The following is a 21,150-nucleotide window of genomic DNA, read 5'->3' as shown; positions in this document are numbered from 1 at the left end:
TGGTTGCTGGAAGAAGACTTGATGAAGTACCTTTTTTTTTTTTTTTCTTTAGTGTTTTTAAAATTTATTTTTGAGAGAGAGAGAGAGTGGTACAGAGTGTGAGCAGGGGAGGGACAGAGAGAGAGGGAGACACAGAATCCAAAGCAGGTTCCAGGCTCTGAGCTGTCAGCAGAGCCTGATTCCTGGCTGGAACCTGTGAACTGCAAAATCATGACCTGAGCCAAAGTCAGAAGCAAGTCGGAGGCTCAATCCGACTGAGCCACCCAGGCGCCACCCCCTTGATTAAGCACTTTTACTCCAAGCATAGCAAACAGCATGAGTATCATGTTTGTGACAATTTCCCTTGCCTTTCTCTTGACAGGGTGGCGTGATGGGGTGTGGGGGGTGGGTGGGGGGGGTGTGGGGGCGGGGTGGAGGTTGATACTGCACCTGCCTTTGATCTGTGTCACAGCTGAAGAACTTGAGATTAGAGAACCCAAATCATTTATAATAGGCAGTAAGTGTGCCTGTTCTTTGCTCTAGAGGGGACATTGTATTATACCAGACAGTAAACAAATCTAGTCTTTGGAAAAGACACTGATTACCTTTTTTTTCCCAAGGCTGTTTCCCAGAAACATTGCCATCTATTAGAGTTGTAGCTGCCTGCATTGTCACACTCTTTTGCTCAACTTGGGCCACCCTTGCAGAAAAGCAGTGAAAGAAAAGAGAGAAAATACTGATGAAGATTTCTGGGTCCCCTTTTCCCCGTCCAGCTGGTTACACAAGTAAACTTTTTTCTTGGGGGTTTTAGATGCCAGTGCTCTCAGCACTGCTGCTTTAATGCACTTAAGCAACTGGGTCTGGCCTCAGGTCAGGGCCAAGAGAGACAACGGGGTAGGGATCCGAAGAAAAGGAAAAGAATTTTGCACCTACATTCTCTTGATAGCAGGGGCCCTGGTGTTATAGTCAGAAAATAAGAGTTTTCTTGGCATCATTGCTGTTCACACTGCTAGTATGGTTCTGCAGTTGTTGCCATTCTCAGGAAAAGTTAAAAGAGAAAAGAAGGGGGGGGAACCCATAAAATTCACCCTCACATTTTTGTCTCTTTCCCCAGTCTACCTGCCATTAGTTACTTTAAGTCTTTGTGCATTGTACTCTATCCAGAGATTTTAGTGTTAATCAGTGGGAGAGAAAGGGGTCTAGGGGGCTTCTTTAATGTTACTTGGGATCTTAAACACTACTTTTTAATTGAAGAGATACTAGCAACAACCTTGGAACTTATTATAGAAATGTTCAGCACGCTACTAGGTGATGATGTAGGGAGAAAAAAATAAACATTTATGAAAAATATTGAGGTCTGTACAATTGCGTATCTTGGAGAACTAGTTCTCATCACCCAGAACATGTGGTCCAGGCAAAGAAATCATCAAAGTTCCATCAGGTCCTCATTCACTGGCCGCTGTCTCCATACTCCTGTTCATCCCATGGAGAGGCAGGGGCAAAAATAAGTCCTCTCTCAGCCTTTAGTGAGTGACAGCTCCAGTTTAGTGTACAAGTTATATATAGGACCTTAGTGCTCATATCTTGCTCAATACAAGAATATCTTAGTTTTAATTAATATTGTCTGGAAGTTGAATCATGTATAGATGCCTACTTTTCTCATATAATGGCATACTATAAACATCTTTAGTGCCAGTGTGCTTCATTTTTTTAAATAGACTTTATTTGCTAAAACAGTTTTAAGTTCACAGCAAAATGGAGTGGAAGGTACAGAGGTCCCCCATATACTGCCCCTACACATGCATTATCCCTCATTGTCTGCATCCCCAACCACAGTGGTGAGGCATGGTATGTTTGTTAGAATAGCGGAGTCTGCATTGTGGCATGGTAATCACCTAAAGTTTATAGTTGATGGTGTTTTACATGTTGTGGGTTTAGACAAGTGTGTAATGACACGATATGTATCCACCCTAATAGTGTCGTGTAGTTTAACTGTCCACAAATCCTGTGTACTCTGCCTCTTCATCCTGCCTTCCCTCCTAACCTCCTGTCTTTATAGTTTTGCATTTTCCAGAGTATTCCATAGTTGGGATGATAGGATATATAATCTTTTTAGACTGGATTCTTTCACTTAGTAATATGCATTTAAGTTTTCTCTGTGTCTTTTCATGGCTAGATAGCTCATTTCCTTTTAGTGCTGAATAACATTCCATTGACTGGAAGGAAGCACCAGTTTACTTAACCCTTTAACCTCCTGAAGGACATCTTGATTGCTTCCAAATTTTGACAGTTATGAATGAAAGCTACTCTAAACCTCATGTGCTGTGTTTTTTGTGGACATAAGTTTCCAGGTCCTCTGGATAAATACTAAAGAAAGCAATTGCTGGACTGTATGATAATATGTTTAGTTTTGTGAGAAACTGCCAAACTGTCTTCCAAAGTGGCTGGACCATTTTACAGTCCCACCAGCAGTGAGCGTGAGAGTTCCTGTTGCTCCACACCATTGCCAGTATTTGGTGTTGTTAGAGTTACAGATTTTTGACCACTCTAGTAAGTGTTTACATATACCAGCATGAGGCATAGTGGTCTCTCATTGTTGTTTTAATTTGCATTTTCCTGATGATATGTGATTTGGGACATCTTTTCATATGCCTGTTTGTTAGATGCTTATTTGGTAAGGTGTCTGTTAAGGTTTTGTCCCATTTTTAAATTGGGTTGACCATTGTCTTATTGTTAAGTTTTCATACTCCTTTGTGTATTTTTGGATAGCAGTACTTTATCAGATATGTCTTTTGCAAATTTTTCTCCCAGTCTGTGGCTTGTTTTTTTATCCTCTTGACAGTATCTTGCAAAGGAAGTTTTAATTTAAGATTTTTTAGTGTTTATTTTTGGAGAGAGAGAGAGTGAGAGAGACAGAGCATGGGCGCACATGAACAGGGGAAGGACAGAGAGAGAGGGAGACACAGAATCCAAATCAGGCTCCAGGCTCCTAGCTTTCAGCACAGAGCCTGACTTGAACTCATGAACTTGAACAGAGCCTCATGAACTCATGAACCGTGAGGTCGTGACCTGAGCCAAAGTTGGTTGCTTAACCGACTGAGCCACCCAGGTGCCCCTAGTTTAATTTTTTAAAGTTTATTTATTTTGAGAGAGAGCATGAACAGGGGAGGGGAGACAGAATCCCAAGCAGGCTTCGTGCTGTTAGCACAGAGCCTGATGGGGGGGTGGGGGGTGGGGTGGGGGGGGGCTCAATCTCACGGGACAGTGAGATCATGACTTCTCAGTGGAAATGAAGTATCAGATGCTTAACTGACTGAGCCACCCAGGTGCCCTAAAGGAAGTTTTAACTTTAATGAAGTTTGTCTTATCCATTCTTTCTTCTGTAAATTTTATCTATGTATGTATTTATTTATATAGGCTTTATACCCAGTGCAGAGCCTAATGCAGGGCTTGAACTCAGGACCCTGAGATCAAAGCCTGAGTTGAGATCACTCAACCAACTGAGCCGCCTGTCTTATCAATTCTTTCTTTAATGGCATATGCCTTTAAAGGCTTATGCCTTTTGTTATTGTATCTAAAAACTCACTGCCAAATCCAAGATCGTCTAGATTTTCTCCTGTTACTTTCTAGGAATTTTATACTTTTGCGCTTTACAATTAGGTATATGACTCATTTTGAGTTGACTTTTGTGTAGGGTGTAAGGCCTATGTGTAGATTCATATTTTTACATATGAATGTTTAGTTATGCCAACGCTATATGTTGAAGAAACTATTTTTTTTTCTCTCTTGCATTACCTTTGTTCCTTTGTCAAAGATCAGTTGGCTGTATATATGTGGATCTATTTGGGGACTTTTCTGTTTCATTCATCTCTTCTTTCATCAGTATCTCATTGTGTTGAGTACAATAAGCTCAAAGTCAGGTAGGTAGCTTCAGTCCTCCAATTTTGTTCTTCTTCAGTATTTTTTTAGCTATTCTGGGTCTTTTGCCTCTCTCTATAAACTTTAGTATCATTTTACTGATAATCCACAAAGTTACCTGCTGGAAATTTGACTGGGATTGCATCAGATTTATATGTCAAGTTGGGAAGAACTGACATCTTGAAATTATTTAGTGTTCCTATTCATGAATATGGAATGTCTCCATTTATATAACTCTTCTTTGATTTCATTCATAATAGTTTTGGAGTTTTCTTCATATAGGTCTTGTACATATTTTATTAGATTTATACATAAGTTTTGGGTGGGTGCTAATGTAAATAGTATTGTTTTTATTTTATTTTTTTAATATTTATTTTGAGAGAAAGCATGTGTGTGAGTGGAGGAGGGGGGAGAGAGAGAATCCCAAGTGGGCTGTGTACCGTCAGGGCAGAATCCAGTGTGGGGCTTGATCTCACATACCATGCATGAGATCATGACCTGAGCTGAAACCAAGAGTCAGACACTTAACTAACTGAGCCACCCAGGCTTAGTAGTATTGTTCTTTTCCTTTTCCTTTTCCTTTTCCTTTTCCTTTTCCTTTTCCTTTTCCTTTTCCTTTTCCTTTCCCTTTCCCTTTCCCTTTCCCTTTCCCTTTCCCTTTCCCTTTCCCTTTCCCTTCCCTTCCCTTCCCTTCCCTTCCCTTCCCTTCCCTTCCCTTCCCTTCCTTTCCTTTCCTTTCCTTTCCTTTCCTTTCCTTTCTTTCCTTTTCTTTTTTTATGTTTTACTTATTTATTTTGAGAGAGAAAGAGAGCATATGAGCCCAATAGGAGCAGAGAGAGGAGAGAGAATCCTAAGTGGGCTCTGCACTATCAGCGCAGAGCCTGACACGGGGCTTAAACTCGTGAGAACCGTGAGATCATGACCTGAGCCAAAATCAAAAGACGCTTAACCGGCTGAGCCACCCAGGCACCCCTCAGTAGTATTGTTCTTAACTTCAAATACAGTTTGTTCATTGATGCTATTTAGGAAAGTGATTAAATTTTTTGTACTAACCTTGTATGCTGCAAGTTTGCTATAATTGCTTATTAGTTCTGGAAAGTTTTGTCTTTTGGATTTTCTATTTAGATGTTTATGTCATCTATGAACAAAGACAATTTTATTTTTTCCTTATCAATTTGTATACCTTTCATTTCCTTTTCTTGTTTTATTGCATTAGCAGGGACTTAAAGTACAGTGTTGAAAAGCAGTGGTTAAAGGTGACATCCTTGTCTTAATACTGATCTTTGTGGGAAAGCTTTTAGTTTCCCACCATTAAGTTTGATGTAGGGGCTGCCTGGCTGGCTCAGTGAGTAGAGCATGTGACTCTTGTTCTTGGGATTGTGAGTTCAAGCCCCACAATGGGTGTGGATGTTACTTCAATAAATTTTGATGTATGTTTTTAGTAGCTGTTCTTTCTCAACGTGAATAAGTTCCCTGTAGTTTTAGTTTGTTGTGAGTTTTTATCATGAATGGTTGTTGGAACTACTCTGCTACATTTTTATGTAGGTGTGATTTAAGCTATTTCAAAATGTTCAGTATTGTAGGTAATCTCATTGACAAACTTGTGGCCACTTCTGAGGCATATTTATAATTGTTTTCTTAGAATTCATTTAACAACAACAACAACAAAAAAGAACTCAGTTAACAGACAGTCATTGAGCACAGCCAGGAATTGAGTGAAAAAGTAGTAAACAAAAGAAGATAGTCATAATCTATAAACAGTTAATAATTATAATGTGGTAAGAGAAATTATGATAGGAGAAGTAGATATTCTGTAGGAGCATACAGGCCATTAACCTAATCAGACTTAGCTAGAGATGAGGTTGAGATTGCCAGGAACATCTTCCACAAGAAAAATGTATAAGCTTAGTTGTTTTTAAATTCCTTCAAGTAAAATTGGTAAGGTAAATGGAGGCCCACCTATGTGAGAGGTTGGGGCTGTAAGAATGAGTTCCTGAGGGAAAAGAGAGCCTCTCCTTTAAATTCAGTAAATAATTGAAACTGATTTTGAAAGCTGTAAAGAAATGTCCTTATGCCATAGGGGATAGTTTACTTAAAAATCTAATGAGAGGGGCACCTGAGTGGCTCATGTGACTGAGTGTCCAACTCTTGATTTTGGCTCAGGTCATGATCTCACCCTTTCAAGGGATCAAGGTCCACATCAGGCTCTGCTGCCAGGGTGTAGCCTCCTTGGGATCCTCTCTCTCTCTCTCTCTCTCTCTCTCTCTCTCTGTATCCCTCCTGCTTGCTCTTTGTCTCAAAATAAAAAAATAAACATTTTTTAAAAAGAACTACAAGTCACTAAGAAAAACAGCAAAATGGGCAAAATACTTGGAGACTTCACAAAAGAGGATATTCAAATGGCCATTTAACATGTGAAAAATTGCTGAATGTCATTATTCCTCAGGAAAATGCAAATTCAAACCACAATAAGATACTCTTTATGTTGCCATAATAGTTAACATGGAAAATGATGGAATATATCAAAATGTTGAAAAGTATGTGGAGCAATTGATATTTTCATGTGCTGCTGGTGGGAGTGTAAATTGTGTAACCACTTTGGAAGATTATTTAATGATATCTTCTAAATCAGGACATTCACCTACCATGTGGTCTAACTATTCTACTCATACATACAAAGCAGAAATTCGATCCCGTGTTTGTTAAAACATACATACACTGGAGGTTTATACAGGATTATTGATGGTAGTATGAAAGTGAAGACTATCCACATGTCCCATCGGTAATAGAATGGATCAATCGAGGTATATTTACACAATGGAATATTTTGCAGCAGCAAGAATGAGTAATCTGTTACTATGGAAGTATCTTGAATACATAACATTAAAAGAGAACAAAACGCTAAAGAATATATTCTCTATGGTTCCAGTTTTATGAAGAACAGCAACAGTGGAAACTAATCCATGCTGGTTGAAGCTTGGGGGGTGGAGAGTAAAGAATGGGAGTAGAGCTTCTGGGGTTCTCTTTCTTGATCCTGTGCTGGTTACACAAGTGTGTTCGGTTTGTGAAAATATCTAGTGCACTTTTGACATACACACTTTTTATGTGATGATTTTAAAAAGGAGTATTGGTTTTAACTGTTAGGAAAAAGCTACAATAAAGCTAAAACCTTCACAGTCTAGATTCTATTTTGGTGGTCCTTGTACTTTAAGGTTAAGAAGTTCAAAAACAGTCCCTGTGCTCATTTGAGATGTAAATGTTTGGGAAGAGAGCTTATTTTTCGTTTGAAACCATAGAATTTTAGAATAATTTTACTCTTAATTCAACTAATACTAAACCTTTCTCTTGCGTTAAAGGAATGCTTTGAACTTTTTATTCATGCAACATGTTTTCAAGATCTGATTTTTGCTCTTGTGTAATAATATTATATGTGACTGTAAAGTATTTTTTGTTAATTATAAGTCAACATGATAAATTAGTATCTCTAAAAGGATGATCAAAAAAGATCATCTTTTTTAAAAAAAAAGATTTTTTTAAAAATCTTAAATGAGTTTTTGTTAAGGAAAATGAATAAAAATGTGTTTTTGGTTCATTCTTACTCTCAGAGGAGGTAGTATAAATAGCTGTTCTTGTTCTTCACTTTTTATCAAGAGAATGTTCTATTTCTATAATGTATAGAGTCATAATTATAACAGCTAAACATGCTAATTCATTATCTATTGTTATTTTTTTAACAGTCAAGTCCATCATCTCCAGAACCAGCTAGTCTTCCTGCAGAAGATGTTAGTACAAACTCCAATGGTCGGAAGCCTGCAGAGGTTGTCCTAGATGATGACAGGGAAGATCTTTTTGCAGGTAATTATAAATATTTTTATTTTTTTAGTAACAGTCAATTGTAGCATATATCCTGTTACATGATACTCTTGTAACGCAAAACTGAGATTTCGTGTAAGGTATTAGTGGTAGCTCTTCTTGTTAACACCTTGGAAAGATAGGAAATTTCCAGTTAGTTCCAGTTAGATCGCTTTGTGAAAAATACAGACTGTTGAGAGAAGCAAATATGTGATCCTTTCTTGTTTGAAGCATTTGAAAGTAAATCACTTGTTATAATTTTATGTTTTGACTCAAAAAACTAATGATTGTGGCATTCATACTTTGACAAATAGCGGTAATTGTCGTCTTTATTACTTAGAGGTTAACACAAGTAAAATTAAACTCGATTTTAAAATTATTTCAAATATGTGTCTTTCAGTAAAATACTTTAGTATTTACCATAGTTCTGTTTTGATTCACTTGTGGATGAGTAAATTGTTGGTTGTGGTATTTATTTATTTATTTATTTATTTATTTATTTATTTATTTTTTTAATTTATTTTTTTTTTTCAACGTTTTTTATTTATTTTTGGGACAGAGAGAGACAGAGCATGAACGGGGGAGGGGCAGAGAGAGAGGGAGACACAGAATCGGAAACAGGCTCCAGGCTCCGAGCCATCAGCCCAGAGCCTGACGCGGGGCTCGAACTCACGGACCGCGAGATCGTGACCTGGCTGAAGTCGGACGCTTAACCGACTGCGCCACCCAGGCGCCCCTGGTATTTATTTTTGATACGGGGGCAGGATTTGGTGTGGTCCTGCCTTTAAAATAATTGGATTCTTGGGGCACCTGGCTGGCTCAGTTGGAGCCATATGACTCTTTATCTTGGGGTTGGGTGTAGAAATGACTTAAAAATAAAATCTTAAAAAATTGGATTCTCTTCAAAACAGTTACCTGCTTTAACATTAAAACTTAGGCAAAAGTTAATGCTTGGATATTAAAAGGCAGGATCTGTTTAAGATTAATGACAAAAAAATTAAAGTAGTAGATCTTTAACAGCTTGATTTACCTGAACTGGTTTTCATTGAGTTAAAATTTAACAACATGTCCTCAGCTTTAACAGTAGTTGCATATTTGAGCCATTCTGTATTTTTTACATCAATGTCTTTGAAGATAAAATTTTACATCTTGGGACACCTGGATGGCTCAGTTGGTTAACTGTCCACATTCAGCTCAGGCTGTGATCTCGTGGTTTGTGAGTTTGAGCCAACTGGAGCCTGCTGTGGGTTCTATGTCTCCCTCTCTTTGACCCTCCCCTCCTTGCAAGTGCATGCGTGTTCTCTCTCTCTCTCTATCAAAAAAAATAATAATAAACATAAAAAAAACCACTTCTCCATCTCAAAGGTCCATATACATTCCTTCTTGATTAGTTTTATTAAAAAGTTTTACTACAGATGAATTCGTGTATTTTAACATGTCAGAAAATTTAAAATACCATACCAAATACCAATAATATTTCCCATTTATTTATTCACTTATTTAGTAGCTACCTAACAACTTACAGTAAAATGACAGTTAACCAAAGTCATAATATTTCTTTTTGTTTCCTTTTATGGACTTTTTCCCAGGCATCCTTTAAAGTTTTTTCATGGCATTTATGTTTTAAAATAAAAGACATGAGTCCTTTCTCTTCTAAGTGGGTACTGATTTAAAGTATGTATTCCTAGGGCGCCTGGGTGGCTCAGTCGGTTAAGCTCCCACCTTTGCCTCAGGTCATGATCTTGAGGTCTGTAAGTTCAAGCCCTGTGTCGGGCTCTGTGCCGACAGCTCAGAGCCTGGAACCTGCTTAGAGTTCTATGTCTCCCTCCCTCTCTCTGCCCCTTCCCTGCTCACACGCTGTCTCTCTCTCTGTCTTAAAAATAAAGAAACATTAAAAAAACATTTAATAAAGATTTAAAAAAAAAACCTGGCACATCCCAAATATTTTTTAAAAATAAAAAAATAAAGTGTGTATTCCCCCAATAGAGGGTTTTACATGGAAGTTTTGGATTATCTGTTTTATAAAGGTCCCTTTCACCTTGAAGTCTCAAAACTCATACGTAAAGAATATGCTGAAAGTTCTAACGCCAGAACTATGTGAGGGTTTTTTTGCCTTTTTTTTTTTTTTTTTTAACCAGTATCCACAACTGATCAGTTTCCAAATGAGGAGTATACGTTGATATTTGCCCACTTAGCTTAATTAGAAAAATCTTTTTTGTGCTCTGCTCTACCTAGCAATCTATACTAAATATTGTGATTCAGTGATGGTCAGTGTTAGTGTTTGTTTTAAAAAAAGAGAGGCGTCTGGGGGGCTCAGTCAGTTGAATGTTCAACTTTGGCTCAGATCCTGATCTCACAATTCATGGGTTTGAGCCCTGTTTCCACCTCTGCTCTGACAACACAGAGCCTGTCTCCCTGTATCGCTACCCCTCCCTGACTGACTGACTCACTCTCTCTCTTTATCTCTCTCTCTCTCTCTCTCTCTCTCTCTCTCTCTCTCTCTCTCTCAGAACATAAACACTTTGTTAAGAATTTTTTAAATGTTTTTTTAAATGTTTAAAAATGTTTATTATTTTTTAGAGACAGTGTGTGAGTAAGGGAGGGGCAGAGACAGAGAGAGAGGGAGACATAGAATCCAAAGCAGGCTCTAGGCTCTGAGGTGTCAGCCCAGAGCCTGACGCGGGGCTCGAACTCACAAACTGTGAGATCATGATCTGAGCCAAAGTTGGACGCTTAACCATCTGAACGACCCAGGTGCCCCCGAACAAAAATACTTTCTATACTTAATCTTTTGTCTTAAACTCAGCTGTATTTCAAAATGACATCATTAGATGTTCTAATAATCTGATCTTTTTTTAAAAGTTTATTTATTTATTTTGAGAGAGAGAAAGACAGCTCGAGGAGGGGAGAGGCAGAGAGAGAGAGAGAGGGAGAGGGAGAGGGAGGGAGAGGGAGGGAGGGAGAGAATCCCAAGCAGTCTCCACACCGTCAGCGCAGAGCCCATTGTGGGGCTCCCTCTCTCAAACCCTGAGATAATGACCAGAGCCGGAATCAAGAGTCCGGTGCTTAACCTACTGAGCCATCCAGACACTCCTAATCTGATCATTTTTATGTGAAAGGATTAATACTATCTATACACTTCCATCTTAATGCCTTTAAGCAGGTGTGGTTCTTGGAACCATAACAGAGAGGAGCCTGTGTTATCAGGGTGATGAAAACTATTGTTCATTACTAAAAGAACATGTACTTAATTTATTTCCCCTACATCAGGGAGAGAATATAAATGTTGCTCTAGTGATCTAGCCATTTTGATTTTAAAACCACGAAAAGATTAGATACTATTGGTACTCTGCTAAGATGTTTTGGGGAGCATTTCAGGTACTATTACATCAGGGGTGGTACCAGAAAAAGGTTGTAAGTGTGACATGTTACTGTTGCTAGTTTACTTGGAGAGCATTCACCAAATGTGGTTGACTATAAGCCCCTCCACCATTTGTTACATCCTTCAGGCTAAGCTTCACTGCACATACTTCAAGACATTGTTGTAGAGGAATAACTGAGGGTGAGCAAATTACCTGTGTTGAAATTGTGTTATACTTTTAAATCTTGTTTTTGCCAGGGTCATTAGCTTATTTCATTTATGACACCAATTGTAAGTTTAATGAGTATTCCTTTGTTTAAAAAATTCTCTGGTATCTATGATACGCATGAAATTACTTCTCTGACAAAGTATCTCTTCCAAGGAGAAGTTAATCTTTATGCTTAAAACCTGTGGGGCATCTCCACAGGTTTAAATTAAGTTCTGGTTTAAATTAAGTTATGTGAATTTGTTGTAGTAAAGTCATGAGAAGGCTAAAGCAGACTGACTATATGGTAGTTAATGTGCTAAGTCTAATCTCTTTCTTTCTGTATCCATTTTCCTTCTCCGTATCAGCTACTTAAGTAGATCATAGTTAGCTTTTCTTAGTTTGAGGTTACCTACTATTTATGAAACAGCTACTCAGAGTCCTTGCAAAGAACACAGAATCTGGTATCAGTGAAGTAAACTGTGATTGAAAAATTAAAGTTACCGTATCTGTCCTGATACATCAATAAAGTTTATATGCCTTTCCCTTTTTTTGTCTCTGGATTTGTTGTGCGTAGCAGTACCTCTTTCAGAGAATTTTAGATTTCTTTTTATTTATCTCTTTTGTTTGCTGCTTGCTGTTTGGCTTGTCTGTAGATTATGGATCTCACACCGCCTAGCTATGCTACACTGCTTTCTTTCTTTTATTGCTCATTGGTTTCATTTCTTAGAAAATGAATAAATACTAGCAGTGTTAACAGCCTGAAGTCGCGTGTAAGCTTTTAGTTGTTCTATCAGGGTCATTTATTGTCTGTGTATTTTACATCTACAGTCTATCTTCCTTCCTCTGGTTAGTATGATTTTGGTTATTCTTTTTATTTTTAATTTAAAAATATCAAGAGAGCTGAGTCAGTGAGGGTCTCATCAACATGAGAAAACCAGTAAGAGTAGATTGATAAAATGTTGACCTGTTTACCCTGTTCACATTTAAATGTAAATCTTAACATTATTTACCATATTTCAGGATCACTGACTGCCATTTCTACCTTCCCAAACTTCTGGGAATCTAAGAACCTCAGGTTAGAAACTGCTGGTCTGATTCTGTTCCCCTTACAGCCCTGCCTTCTCCTGTTATCAATTCTCTATAATCCATCCGAACTGTGGTTTTCATTATGGCCACTGAATGTAATTTTCATTTTTCTGGTTTTGCTTTTTCTTTATGCTATTGTTTCATTTTCCTAGAATTCTTTGCCCATTTTTTCTCTATGCATCCAGATCAGTTTCATAAAGTGCTGCTGATTTTCCCCACCCTAACGTGTTGTCTTATCTCAAATGGTAGTGTTTGTTCTGTAGTTCATATACCAGTTAAATGTCTTTCTTGTAACATTCTTTTTTATTGTTCTCTTGCCTATTATTTGTCTTTTATTATTATTTAACATTCCACATGCTTGTGTCTTGTTTTCCCAACTAGATTATAAACTCCCTGAGGGCAGGTATGATACTTTACATTTCTTTGTGTTTATCCATTGCATTTAGCACAGTGTTAACCTAGTTTGTAGACAGTTTATTGATTTGATTTGGTTTTAATTATGTTTAATTTTAGATTTTTTCAAGTGAATGAGCATTTTAAATTAAAACCTAAACAGCTGTTTGCTTTGTGTCATATTTGTGTATTCAACTAATATCCAGTAATATCCAGTAATCTTTAGCAGTTAATTGCTTTAGATCACTAACTTTGTGGATTTTCCATAACGGATTTTTAATCCCATTTGGGATATTTCTGGGCAGTCTGTTACCATAAAATTTTTGTTTGTAAAGTAATCATAATGTTAGTTTGAATAAAAGATTTTGAAAGGTAAGTTACCCCAAGTATAAGATGTATGATAAACCCAAACATAAATGAATGTGGAATTATCCACATCATTGCTTTCCTTCTAGCTTTATTCTTACCACTAGTTTAGATAATTAAGCTGACATACTTTAATTCTTCCTGAAATCAACACAGTCACTATTGGTTTTAAAGTTTTGATAAACATTTAAGGAATGATTCATTAAATTATAACAACCATTTTTAAATGCCATTATTTTGATATTTGTGTGTAGTATAAAACTATTTTTCATGACTCATTAACTGCAATGTAGACTGCAGGGGTTTGTTATCACTGTCCTTAAGTAACTTGTTTCATTTGTATCTAGAAGCCACAGAAGAAGTTTCTCTGGATAGTCCAGAAAGGGAACCTATCCTCTCCTCAGAGCCTTCTCCTGCAGTTACACCTGTGACCCCTACTACACTCATTGCTCCCAGAATGGAATCAAAGAGTATATCTGCTCCTGTGATCTTTGATAGATCCAGGGAGGAGGTATGGGAAAATGTTTCTATTCTAGATTGAAATGTAAATAGTAAGCTTTTTGTTCCCTGCCCAGCATCACACTCTTGTGAGGCATCTCTAATCAAAGCCATTTCAACATTTGGGGAAAAACGTATTGGACTAAAGAAGTCAACTGATGTGGCTTCTAATCTTATCCTCATCACTTTTTAACCCAATGACTTGGGCACATTACTTTCGTTCTTAAGGATTTTGTCATTTGTGATCTCACGATGGTAATGTATGACTCAGGGTTTCTTTGTTGGTCAAATGAGAAAATGTTTGAAAGTGCTTTGAAAACTTTAATAAAGTGATATTTTGAGTAATTTTATTTGATGAATCCTGCAGTAAATGTTAGTGGTTATGTTGGCAGGGTGCAGAATGGGTTGTGAGTGGAGAGGAAGCACAAGAGGGCCTGCAGGCGTGTAAGGGTGGTGTTTGTGGAAGTTTCTGAGCTATATTTTTAGGGTTTCTGATTTATATACTTGACCTTACAATTCAAATAAGGTTTAGTTTTTTAAAAATCTGTACAAGAAGACAACTTTGGGGGAAAAAAGGGTTATGGTGAGAAAAACTAACTTTTAGGTAATTTTAGGCTATTAATATTACTCTAAAATATTTGCAAGATTTAACAAATTTCTGTGCTTTCTTCTTGAGAATAACCAGACTTGCCTGCAGAGCTGCTCCTAGATTGCTTATTTACAACGGCATTAAAAAGTGCTTCCCTGCAGTCTCATACGGTTACCATTTTTCCCACTTACTGCTTTATAGTCCTTTTGTTGTCTTCAGGAAGAATATGTGTTTACTGGGTTATTAGACAAATCATGGTGCTGAAGATTCTAGTGTAATTATTTCTACTGATAGGTAGTGTGCTATGGGCAAAAGTAATGGCTACTTCCTCCTGGTCATTAAAGACTAGAGACAACTTCAGAAAGTGCTAGTATTAAAAATCATTAAGGTGTTAGTTTAATAATCTGAATCTCAAGATTCTGTATATAGAACAAAGAAAAATCAACAGTACTCTTCCAGAAGACTAAATCTGCGGAGGTGTGAGAACACAGGCTTTCTGTAACTTCTCCAGATGATCCTTTTCCTAGTTTCTGTACGTGTGTGTGTTGTGAATGTGTGCACATGTGTGTATGGTTTTTTTTTTAATATTGTCAGGAAATATGAAAGCTTTTGTTTTTCAGAAATGGAATGCTGAGTGGCTTTTTAAATTGTTTTGACACTGACCCTAGTAAAAGATCGTGAAAATTAAAGTTATTAGTGTTAAAACAGTAATCTAAATTGGAATCTTTAACATCAAAAAAGTTATCTTTTCTAGATTGAAGAAGAAGCAAATGGAGATGTTTTTGACATAGAAATTGGTGTATCAGATCCAGAGAAAGTCGGTGAGTCAATATTTAGTACACTTTAATTTCGTTCTTTTTGATAAGTACCTTGGTTGTTAGTATGCTGTTTTTCTTAAGTGCAATGTTAACAGTATTAAAATGGTACTTTCATTTTTAAGCTTCTGGGGCTTTTTACTCTAAATTTTACTTTTTTACTCATTTTACTTTTTTCAGCTTTATTAAATTATAACTAACAAATGATTGTATATATTTAAGGTATACAGGATGCTGATTTAATATATGTACACGTTTAATATATGTATACAATAATACATTACCACAATCAAGTCAGTCAACGTATTACTTCACATAGTTACCTTTGTGTGTGTGTTAAGTTTATTATTTTTAATAGTATTGTTTGACTTTTCTTGTAGGTGATGGCATGAATGCTTACATGGCATATAGAGTAACAACAAAGGTAAGCCTTTGCTCCTTCAGAGAAGTAGTAAGCCCTCACCATGTGTAGTATGAGATTACAACATCCTGTCTTCACACAGGTTACCATCCAGTGAAGATTTCACATAAGTAGTTACATGAGTTATGGTTTGTTAAGTACAGTATTCTGCAAAGTAGAGGTAAAGTATTTTGCATTTTGTATGTAGGGAGGAACCTAATCTAGACAAAGATAGGGGAACATGATGGGTGAGAGAGGTTCTTGGAGAAAGGAGAAGAATGCTTGCTCCAGGCAAAGCGATTTGCTTTTGTAAAGGCCAGACCTCCAGAAAACAGTGTGCTTTCTGGGATCTGCAAGACATGGTACCTGATTGAATTGTTCGGCAGTAGCCTCCCTATATTACCAGCAGCCACATGAAGGAACTTGGGTCCATCCTGAGTATAATGGAGAGCAACTGAAGAGATTCAAGCAAGAGTGTGGCACAATTAGATTTTTCTTTTAGAAAGATCTCTCCGATTCCTAATTTGGGAGGGCAAAGTATAGGTCAAGATTTCCAGTTAATTCCATTGTCATTTCTAAAGGATTGTAGACCTTCGGATCTTAAAAGAGACAAAGAAGATCTGCAGCATTCCTAGCTGTGAGAAGTAGTATTTTATACTAAAGAGTAGATTCTGGGGATGAACAAAATAATGGCTTCCTGAGTTGTGTAGGCAGTAGAATCAGTAGAGCTTGGATGTGCAGAGTGAAAGATGCCTAAGTTACCGACTAGAGGATCTCTGTGGTTGTGTCAGAGTGATCTCAGAGAACAGGCAACACAGAGGGAGCAACACAGTTTTTGGATGGGGGTAAATAATTTGTTAATTCATTGAACAGATATTTATTAAACACTTAATTGTGGGGTCTGGCTCGTTTCCAAGCACAAGAGTTTATAATAGGAAACAGTACAGACACGTGCCCTTCCCACATGGAGATTATGTTCCAGCAGGAGATGTGGTGAACTTGAGGTGGCAGTAAGATTTAAGTGTAAGTGTCCCTTGGGCATTTTGATATATTGGACTGAAGCTCAGAGGAGATCTGGGCCAGAGGTAAAGATTTAAGAGTCATTGACATAAATGTAATTAGAGTTGATGAGATGAGTCAAGGATAGAATAAAGCAAACATTTTGTCCTTTTAAGTCTCTGTAAAAACAAAACAAAACAAAACACAACGTATAATAACGTAGGAGTTTTTTGGGGTTTTTTTTTTGGTTAGAAATGTGTATTCCACATTAGTTAGCTACCCTGTGGTCTTTTGCATAGTAAAACGTGTGTGTAGGTATACGTATGTTCACAGGTTTATGTGATGCTAACTTCTGAAGAATTGCTTAGTATTCAAAATTTAAAATGCCTCTTCTTCACTTGTAGACTTCTCTTTCCATGTTCAGTAAGAGTGAATTTTCAGTTAAAAGAAGATTCAGTGACTTTCTCGGTTTGCATAGCAAATTAGCAAGCAAGTATTTACATGTTGGTTATATTGTGCCACCAGCTCCAGAAAAGAGTATAGTAGGTAAGTATGAATTAAAAAAAAAAAAAAAAAAAGTTACTGCTACTAGTTCAGTTTTAAACTACATAGATTATTAGGCTACCATGATCATTTATTATCAGGATAAATTATAGTGTCTGGCAATACTGAATTTAATAAACATTCCATTTATGATAATCATTCGTCAATTAAGAATGTATAAGCTCATACTTTTATTTTCTAACCTCTTAGGATTTTTATTTATATAGGATCAATTTAGGATTTGATTTATATAACGATGTTAAATATTGGGTCTGAATTTGCCAAGTTGAAGACAATCAAACCCTAACATTTTACTAAATAACACTCAGAAGATACTTAATATTGGTAGCATGTTAGCATTTTTCTAAGGAATGAAAGTATTTGGGTTTCAGCTATTCATTGTCCAAAAAGAAGATTTGATCCAGTCCAGATCTTATAAGAGGTATCATGTTAGTATATTCCATACCTCAATTTAATGCTTAAAAACATTTCTACCTATACAAGTAATAAAGGCTTAGTTAAAAATCTGTAGAAGGGAGCAAGCACCTGTTGGTTCTCTTGGCAGAGCGTGCAACTCTTGACCACAGGGTCGGGAGTTCAAGCCCCATTTTGGGTGTAGAGCTTTAAAAAAAAAAAAAAGAATATGCAGAAAATTTCAAAAGAGGACAACTTACATTGTCCCATTAAAAGACATGTCATCTCTTAAAATTTTGTGCTTCTTTTCTCAGTGTTTTCAATTTATTGTGAAAATATTCAAATTGAATTTTGCTGATCTTTAAATTTTTGTTTTTACTTTTTAAAAACATTTTGTTTGAAGAGCACTTCTGTTGGTATCTTTTATGACTTTAAAACCTGACATATTTAAATGTATTTATTATATTCTCTGAGTTTTTTTATTATAAAAAACTTTGTAGGGGCACCTGGCTAGTTCAGTTGGTAGAGCATGTGACTCTTGTTCTCGGGGTTGTGAGTTCAAGCCCCATGTTGTGGGTAGAGTCTACTTTAAAAAACTTTAAAAAATTAAGAATATCAATAAATTAAATTTTTGTAAGGCAGTGTAAGTTTAAGTGACAAGAGTGGCTTGCTTTTTGTTTGTTTTAGTTTTCCAAATCTCTGATATATGGCTTAATAGAAAATAGCTATGTTCTTATATCTGCTTCTGCATTCAATCTGTTGTGATATAACACACCATATAACCTTTGTAAAATTCTGCTGAGCTTTCCTAAAAGAATGAGAGTAAAAAAGACAATAGTCTGGTATTATTATGAAAATAGGCTTTTTGGTACACCCTTCCCCGACACCTGTCTGAAAAAGGGTCTCAGAAACCTTTCTTGTATTCTGACTGTATTTTGGGAACTGCTGACCTACTTCATAATCTTATTTCTCTTATCTTTAAAACTTTGGCAGTGGTATCTTCTGGCATCCTACTATTTATATGGATCTTAAGTTTCCTGTATCACAAATTATTTATTACCTTTTTTTCTTTGATTAGGTTGTGCAACTATTTTTATATATCAAAAGAGGAAAAATAAATTATTTTTCTCATTTTGCTGGCTAACATGCTAATCCAGTCTATAAACAAAGAGCAAAAAGAATTTTTTTGAAAAAGTAAATTTTAATGTCCAGGTTAATTGTTTTAAGCTAATATTTTGCCTTAATGATCTTCAACCTTCCACAAATTGTTACAGCATAATAAATAGTATGTGTAAATTTAAAATAGAAGTTAGAAACTAAATCTTAAGAGCATCCTTTTCTGATGTTGATTCTCACAGGCTTCAAAAGGCTTTTAGGGGACAGTCACACGGTTATGTTTGTATTATGCATACACGTGGCCAAGATTGCCCATTACATTGTAAGGTTATCAATTAAATTAGAGGCGTAATTAACATTTATTGAAAGTTACTGTGCTATGGCACTGTGCTAAATAATTTCCAGGAGATTCATTTAACCTTCACAACAACTTTATGAAGTTAACTTAGTGTTGTCCTTATGTAATAGGTAAGGAAGGAAAGGTTCATCGAGGTTACATAACCTGTCGTGTGCTATATTTATTTATATACTACTTTATTCCAGGAACAACTTAAGGCAACTACATATATAATGCAGTTAAAAAAATATATATGTGTACACACACACGTACACACGTATGTACACGCACATATGTGTACGTGCATATACGCGTGCACACATGTATGCACATGTGCGTGCACACGTGTGCGTGTATGTGTATGCTTGCATGTGTGTATACATATACACATATACATATCTATACATATATAGATATGTGTATATATATCTAAAGAAAGAAATTAGCAGGAAAAATAACCATAGTCAAACAGTAAGATGAAACCAAGTTAAATAGTTTCTTTAAAATGTACCTGTAAAGTCTGAACAATTACTAAAGGTAATTACTAAAGGTGGGTAACAAATTTGTTGTGAACTTCCTGGCAGCTAAGCAAATACAGAAGCAGTCATGTTTTCAGATTGTCTTACCAGTTGTTTTAAAAACAAAACTCAGTTGGTTAAGTGTCTGACTCTTGGTTTCAGTTTAGGTCCTGGTTTCACAGTTTGTCTGGGTTCGAGCCCTGGGTCAGGCTCTGTGCTGGCAGCATGGAGCTTGCTTGGGATTCTGCCCCCTCCTCTCTTCCCCTCCCCAACTGGCTCGCAAGCGCGCTCTGTCTCTGTCTCAAAATAAATAAACTTAATAAAATAAAAATTTAAAAAGTGAATAGGTTGTCCACAAAACTGTTGATATATGGGAGACCCTCTTAAGTATACAGCCAGTGGTTTTCAACTAACAAACACTTAAAGTGGGGGCAGGAGAAAAGGAATTGTAATTTGTCATCTTTGCTGAAAAGTTAGAGCTGCCCCTGAAAGAACAGGAGTCTTTTCATTAGCCCACAGTTAACCTGTTTGTAAGATTAGTTAACTGAAAACCACTGTTTCACTAAGCTTTTAGAAAAGAACAACAAAGTTGAAAAGTTTTAAGAGTTAATTGGTTAGAGTAAGTGTTTATTTGCTCTGATGGCCCCTAATAATTACGTCTGGCATGAACAGTAGCATGAAGTAGCATGAACAGAAAATCCTTAAAGGGAAAAATGTAAAGAACTTCATAGCAGTAAGATTTTTTTTGAGGGAAACAATATGTTATATCAGTAACACCCCACTTTTAGTGGTCCATTCATGGCGGATAATTTTAGGTGTTTGAGTTTTATTTTTCAAACTTGTATTTCAGAACTAATTATGTTAGGCAAAACATTCATAGATGATATATTTATTTACCAGATGTACCAGCCTGAATAAGAATTACATGGTTTTATATAATCTATTTTTAATAGCTTTGTTGAGATATAATTTAAATGCCATATGATTTATCCATTTAAAGTGTGTAATTTGGGGTGTCTGGCTGGCTTAGTTGGTAGAGCATGCGACTCTTGACCTTAGGGTTGTGAGTTCAAGCCACCCCATTGGGTGTAGAGCTTACTTAAAAAAAGTAAAGTGTGTATAATTCAATGTGGTATATAAGGCTTTTAGTATATTCAGAGTTGTGCATACACCACCACAGTCAATTTTAGAATATCTTCCTTTTAAATAAATTTTTTAAATATTTTATTTTTTATTAAAATTTTTTTTTTAATGTTTATTCATTTTTGAGAGAGAGAGAGCATGATCGAGGGAAGGGCAGAGAGAGACGGAGACGCAGAATCCAAAGCAGCCTCCAGGCTCTGAGCTGTCAGCACATAGCCTGACGTGGGGCTCAAACTCATGAACTGCTAGATCATGACCTGAGTAGAAGTCGGATGTCCAACCGATTGAGCCACCCAGATGCCCCTCATGTTTGTTTATTTTAGAGAGAAAAAGTGCACATGAGCAGGGGAGGGACAGAGAGAGAGAGGATCCAGAGTGGCTTCTGTGCTGACAGCAGAGAGCCCACCACGTGGCTTGAACCCACGGACTACGAGACCGTGACCTGATCTGAAGTCAAATGCTTAACCGACTGAGCCACCAGGCGCCCCCTCTTTATTAGCCCTTCCCGTCATCCCCCAACTCCCTAGGCCTAGGCAGTCTTTAATTTATTTTCTTTCTCTCTAGATGTGCCTATTCTGAACGTTTCATGTAAAGGAAAATAAGTGAGCCTTTGTG

At 36.7% G+C, this 21,150-nt stretch overlaps 1 protein-coding gene across 2 annotated transcripts in view; it reads left to right on the top strand.

Moving 5' to 3' along the window:
• The window catches only part of SNX2 (sorting nexin 2), a 57,964-nt gene that overhangs the window by 13,073 nt on the left and 23,741 nt on the right, over window positions 1-21,150 (top strand). For both annotated transcript variants that reach the window (XM_058737900.1, XM_058737908.1), the window contains 5 exons: window positions 7,635-7,752; window positions 13,511-13,674; window positions 15,005-15,071; window positions 15,446-15,489; window positions 16,869-17,010. In XM_058737900.1, coding sequence (XP_058593883.1) covers window positions 7,635-7,752; window positions 13,511-13,674; window positions 15,005-15,071; window positions 15,446-15,489; window positions 16,869-17,010 — 535 coding nt within the window. The remainder of the gene's footprint in view (window positions 1-7,634; window positions 7,753-13,510; window positions 13,675-15,004; window positions 15,072-15,445; window positions 15,490-16,868; window positions 17,011-21,150) is intronic.

The sequence above is a fragment of the Neofelis nebulosa genome, chromosome 1 (genome assembly GCF_028018385.1).
Source record: "Neofelis nebulosa isolate mNeoNeb1 chromosome 1, mNeoNeb1.pri, whole genome shotgun sequence".
Taxonomy (NCBI): domain Eukaryota; kingdom Metazoa; phylum Chordata; class Mammalia; order Carnivora; family Felidae; genus Neofelis; species Neofelis nebulosa.
Note: the sequence above shows the minus strand (reverse complement) of the source record. Positions and strands in the feature narration are given on the sequence as shown.